The 4,298-nt window shown below is 33.0% G+C and overlaps 1 protein-coding gene across 1 annotated transcript; it reads left to right on the top strand.

Annotated features, from left to right (window-relative positions):
• The first annotated feature begins 543 nt into the window (after window positions 1-543).
• On the top strand, window positions 544-1,516 carry LOC127541657 (olfactory receptor 14I1-like). Its single transcript, XM_051966875.1, has one exon. It carries the CDS (start codon window positions 563-565, stop codon window positions 1,514-1,516), a length of 954 nt encoding a protein of 317 aa, XP_051822835.1. The 5' UTR covers window positions 544-562.
• Window positions 1,517-4,298: the final 2,782 nt, after the last annotated feature.

The raw sequence follows: 4,298 nt of genomic DNA on the forward strand, positions 1-4,298 counted from the left end.
CTCTCTTGCTTTCTCTCTATATTACTCTTTCAATCTCTCATTCAAATTAAGATTTATATATAGGTATATAGATAAATGTATAGGTATAGAAGTATATATGTATATGTATACAGAAAGCTATGTAGAGATGTATGTAAACAACTATATGTATTTATATATATATACATATATGTATATGCGCTCACACATATATGTGTGTATATACATTGTACAAAATCTATTTCTGCCTTTTGGAGTGATGTCCTCTCTATTATATTTGTAGGAGTTCACATTCCTAATGTTTACCATGTTTAATTTCCTCTGGTCATTCTGCAAGGTTAAATATTTAAAACTCTGCTCTGGGACTACTGGAATTAGCCTCATTGTTTCTGCTGTGAGCTCTGCTTTCAGTTGATTTTGATCTTACAATATAATTTTGCTTTTGTTCAGGTTTAATGTGACAAAACAGCTTCCAATTTCTACCTGAACAAGTATTTTAATTGTTTCTTCTTTTCAACACTTTGGGCCTCCCTGATACTTAAATTTGCATTTATTTTCAGTTAAATTACAGCACAGCAGCAGGATGGGCAACTTCTCAATCATCACTGAGTTCCTCCTCATGGAGTTTTCCAGCACACGGGAGCTGCAGGTCTTACATGCTGTGCTGTTCCTGCTGATTTACCTGGCAGCCCTTCTGGGGAATTTTCTCACCTGTGCTGCAATTATCACTGACCCACACCTTCACTGTCCTATGTATTTTTTCCTGAGTAACTTATCCCTGCTGGATATCGGCAACATCTCAGTCACGCTTCCTAAATTCATTGTGAATTCTTTGTGTGGTATTCAGTCCCTGTCCCTCCTGGGCTGTGCTGCCCAGATGTTCTTCTTTATTCTTTTTGCAGCCACAGAGTTTGCTTTGCTTGTGGCCATGTCCTATGACCGCTATGTGGCCATCTGCCAGCCCCTCCACTATGGTATCATCATGACTCCAACACGTTGTCTCTGGGCAGCAGCTGGATCATGGCTCAGCGGGCTTCTTTATTCAGCTGTACACACAGTGAACATGTTCCGCCTGCCCTTCTCAGGATCCAATGTGATCCACCAGTTTTTCTGTGACATCCCTCATGTCTTGAAAGTCTCAGCCTCTGATGTGTTTAATACTGAGTTTGTATTAATTGTAGCAAGTTCATGTTTTTTGTTATTTTGCTTTGCCTTTTTAATCGCATCCTACGCTCGCATCTTCTCCAGTGTGCTCAAGATTCCTTCTGTGGAAGGGCGCTACAAGGCCATTTCCACATGCTCCCCTCAGTTGATGATCATCATGTTATTTCTCTCTTCTTCAATGATGGCAGTTTTCAGGGATACATCAGACACATCACCTATCCAAAACCTTTTAACTGCAATGGCCTACACAACACTGCCTTCACTGTTGAACCCTCTTATTTATAGTCTGAGGAACAAGAAGGTCACAGCTGCCATGGGCAAAATGATCAAGAAAATATTTTATCTCAAGAAATATTCATCCTTGAAAACTTAAAAATGCTGAAGAATAAATATTTGGCATGTCAAATTGTAAGATTTATTATTTCTAAGTAATATCTTTTGATTTTACTTGCTGAATTCTGGTTTTCAAGGACTTATTTTCTTCCTTAATACTTTGTATTTCTTTGTCCAATTAATTAGCTTTCTTTTCATAAGAAATTCAATTTCTTGAATTGCTTTTGTTTTTTTCCCTAACTTTTCTTCATTGTCGCTTACTTGACTATAGTTGAGCAAATTGAGGAACAGGGAGTTTAATTTCCCAGGGAACTATTATATACATATATGACTGTGAATCTATGTATATTAGTGTATATGTATATGTATATGTATAAATAAATGTGTGCATCTGTGTATATACATATATACATGTATATATATTAGATATATACTTTTCCCTTTATGTTTCCTGCATTTACTATTGCATCTAGAAGTATAAATGCCTTTTCTCTCCTGGTGGATTCCCTTTCTAATAGCATACAGTTAAGTCAATTGGTACAATTAATAGCTCTTTTGAAGTGATCATGTATGTTTGAACTTGCACAATTTGAAGTTTTAATTATAAAAATATAGAAATTGTTTTTAATCCAAGGGATTACATAAAGTAAAATGAAGAATTTTGATTAAATTAAAATCTATCTAGAGTGAGAGAGATGAGTCAAATCTATAATAATATAAGTCATCTCCCAAGTGATAGTCACTTTCGATAAGAAAAAGATACCTCTGAGATACTAACTCTTATCTATCAGATTGCTAATATGACAGGAATGGAAAATGATATGTGGGAGGGGTAAAATTGGGACACTACTGCATTGGTGATGTTATAAAGTAGCCCTACCATTTTGGAGAATACTTTGGAACTTTGCTCAAAGGGCTTCCAAATTTCAAATGCCTTTTGACTCAGCAATATCATCAATAAAGCTGCAAACAAAAAATGTTCCAAAAATAAAGGAAAAGGAAATATGTACAATTATATTTATAGAGATCCTAGAAAGAAAATTTATAACAATATCATAAATAAATTTCAAAATTCCCAGGTTAAATAGAAAATATTGAAAGGAACAAGACAAAGAATTTAAATACTGAAGTAAAACAATCTGGATTTCACAAAATCTATACTTAAAGACCATAGGTCTTGCAACATTATATTTCAAAGAACAAAAGAATGAGTTATATCCAAGAGTAAATTGTCCAAAAAGAATTGAATGAAATTGTGAATGAAAAAATATAGATGTTTGATGAATTCAAAGACTCAGATATTTGTAGCAAATATAAGAGAATTAAATGGAAAATTTGGTATAAAAAAACTAAGAAGAAATATAAGGAAATCATAAGACTAATTATAAGGCACTGATTTAGATCAAACTATTATGTATGATATATAGAAATTTTTTTTGTATTCTTAAAACTGTCATTATTAAAAAGACATTTTGAAGAAAAGGTTGGGGCTGAGTTGTATAGGGTTCAGTGATTTTAAAAAATAAAATTGACACAGAAGAAGGAATATAGAAGAACTAATACAGAAGTGAACAGAGGACATAGATTAAGATTAGGAGGATGGAAAGAGAAAACAAGGGAGGAACCTTATTTGAATTGCTTCATTTCTTCCTGTACTAAGGAGCTGTTAGGACCATCTTGAATTGTTAGCTGGTCAAGAAAGATACTGTTTTCTATGACATCAGATGAGACATATGCATTAATGTTTGAATAGGTATCATCCCATGAACGATATAAGTTGCAGATAATAATGAAAAAGATGAGGAGGAGGAAGGTACTGATGCTGATGAAGATAGCATCTACTTAACACTTTATGATTTGCCCAGTTCTTTACCAAAATTATTTCATTTTGTACACACAATAATCCTAGGATGTAGGTGCAACCATTATTCTTATCTGTGGATGAAAAAACTGAGTGAGAAAGGTTAAGTAACTAATCCAAGGCTGTACACCTAGTAAGAATCTGAAACTTGACTCAGATATTGTTTCTAGATCTAACACTCTACTCCACCACCTTTAGAACAAGGGTGTCACTCAAGATAAGCTGAGTGAGGATTTGTTAGATATTTTGGGATCAAAAGAATGGAAAGGAATATACAAACTGTGGAGAAAGTCAATAGAAACCACTGAAGGCCATTTTGATTAGAATGATTAATAGAAATGGAAGATGTATCCTGCTCCACAGAGATTAAGTGTCTAATTGAGTTCTTTTTTGTAGGAATGGGCAGTTGTAGTCTGGAGAAGCAATGCTCTTGAAATTTTTGTTTTAAAATGAAAAAAATTCTTCTAGGAGGGATTAATATCAAGAGTGTGGTTAACCAAGAAAAAGAATGAATGATAAGAAATTACTCAATTGTATTTTTTTAGGGAAATAAGTATATTTTAGGGAAATTTTTATTTTGTATTTTTCATTTATTATCATTACTTAACATTCTATCTCTTATATATATTTGTTGATGGTTTTTTGTTTATTTTTTCTCCTCTCCCCATTTTGGTATGAAAATTAACCAATGGTTTAAAAAAAAAAGTCATGTAATGTAAAATACTAGGAACCAGGAAAGCTTTGTTCTAATTTTGTTCCTTAAATAATTATAATTGTGCAAAATATTCCTACGGGTGTCTATTTGCCTTTGGGATAATAAATTTTACATTAAATATTAAGGTGTGAAAAGAACATTCCTTCATTAAGTCTATGATATCAATTTTTTTCTCAAATCCTATCAGATATTTACTAGGTATGTGATTTTAGACTCATCATTTACCCTTCTTGCCTTTAGTTTCCC

The sequence above is a fragment of the Antechinus flavipes genome, chromosome 6 (genome assembly GCF_016432865.1).
Source record: "Antechinus flavipes isolate AdamAnt ecotype Samford, QLD, Australia chromosome 6, AdamAnt_v2, whole genome shotgun sequence".
NCBI classification, from domain to species: domain Eukaryota; kingdom Metazoa; phylum Chordata; class Mammalia; order Dasyuromorphia; family Dasyuridae; genus Antechinus; species Antechinus flavipes.

Coding starts and splice junctions, on each gene's coding strand:
- LOC127541657 (XM_051966875.1), top strand. CDS start 563: ATGGGCAACTTCTCAATCATCACTGAGTTCCTCCTCATGGAGTTTTCC.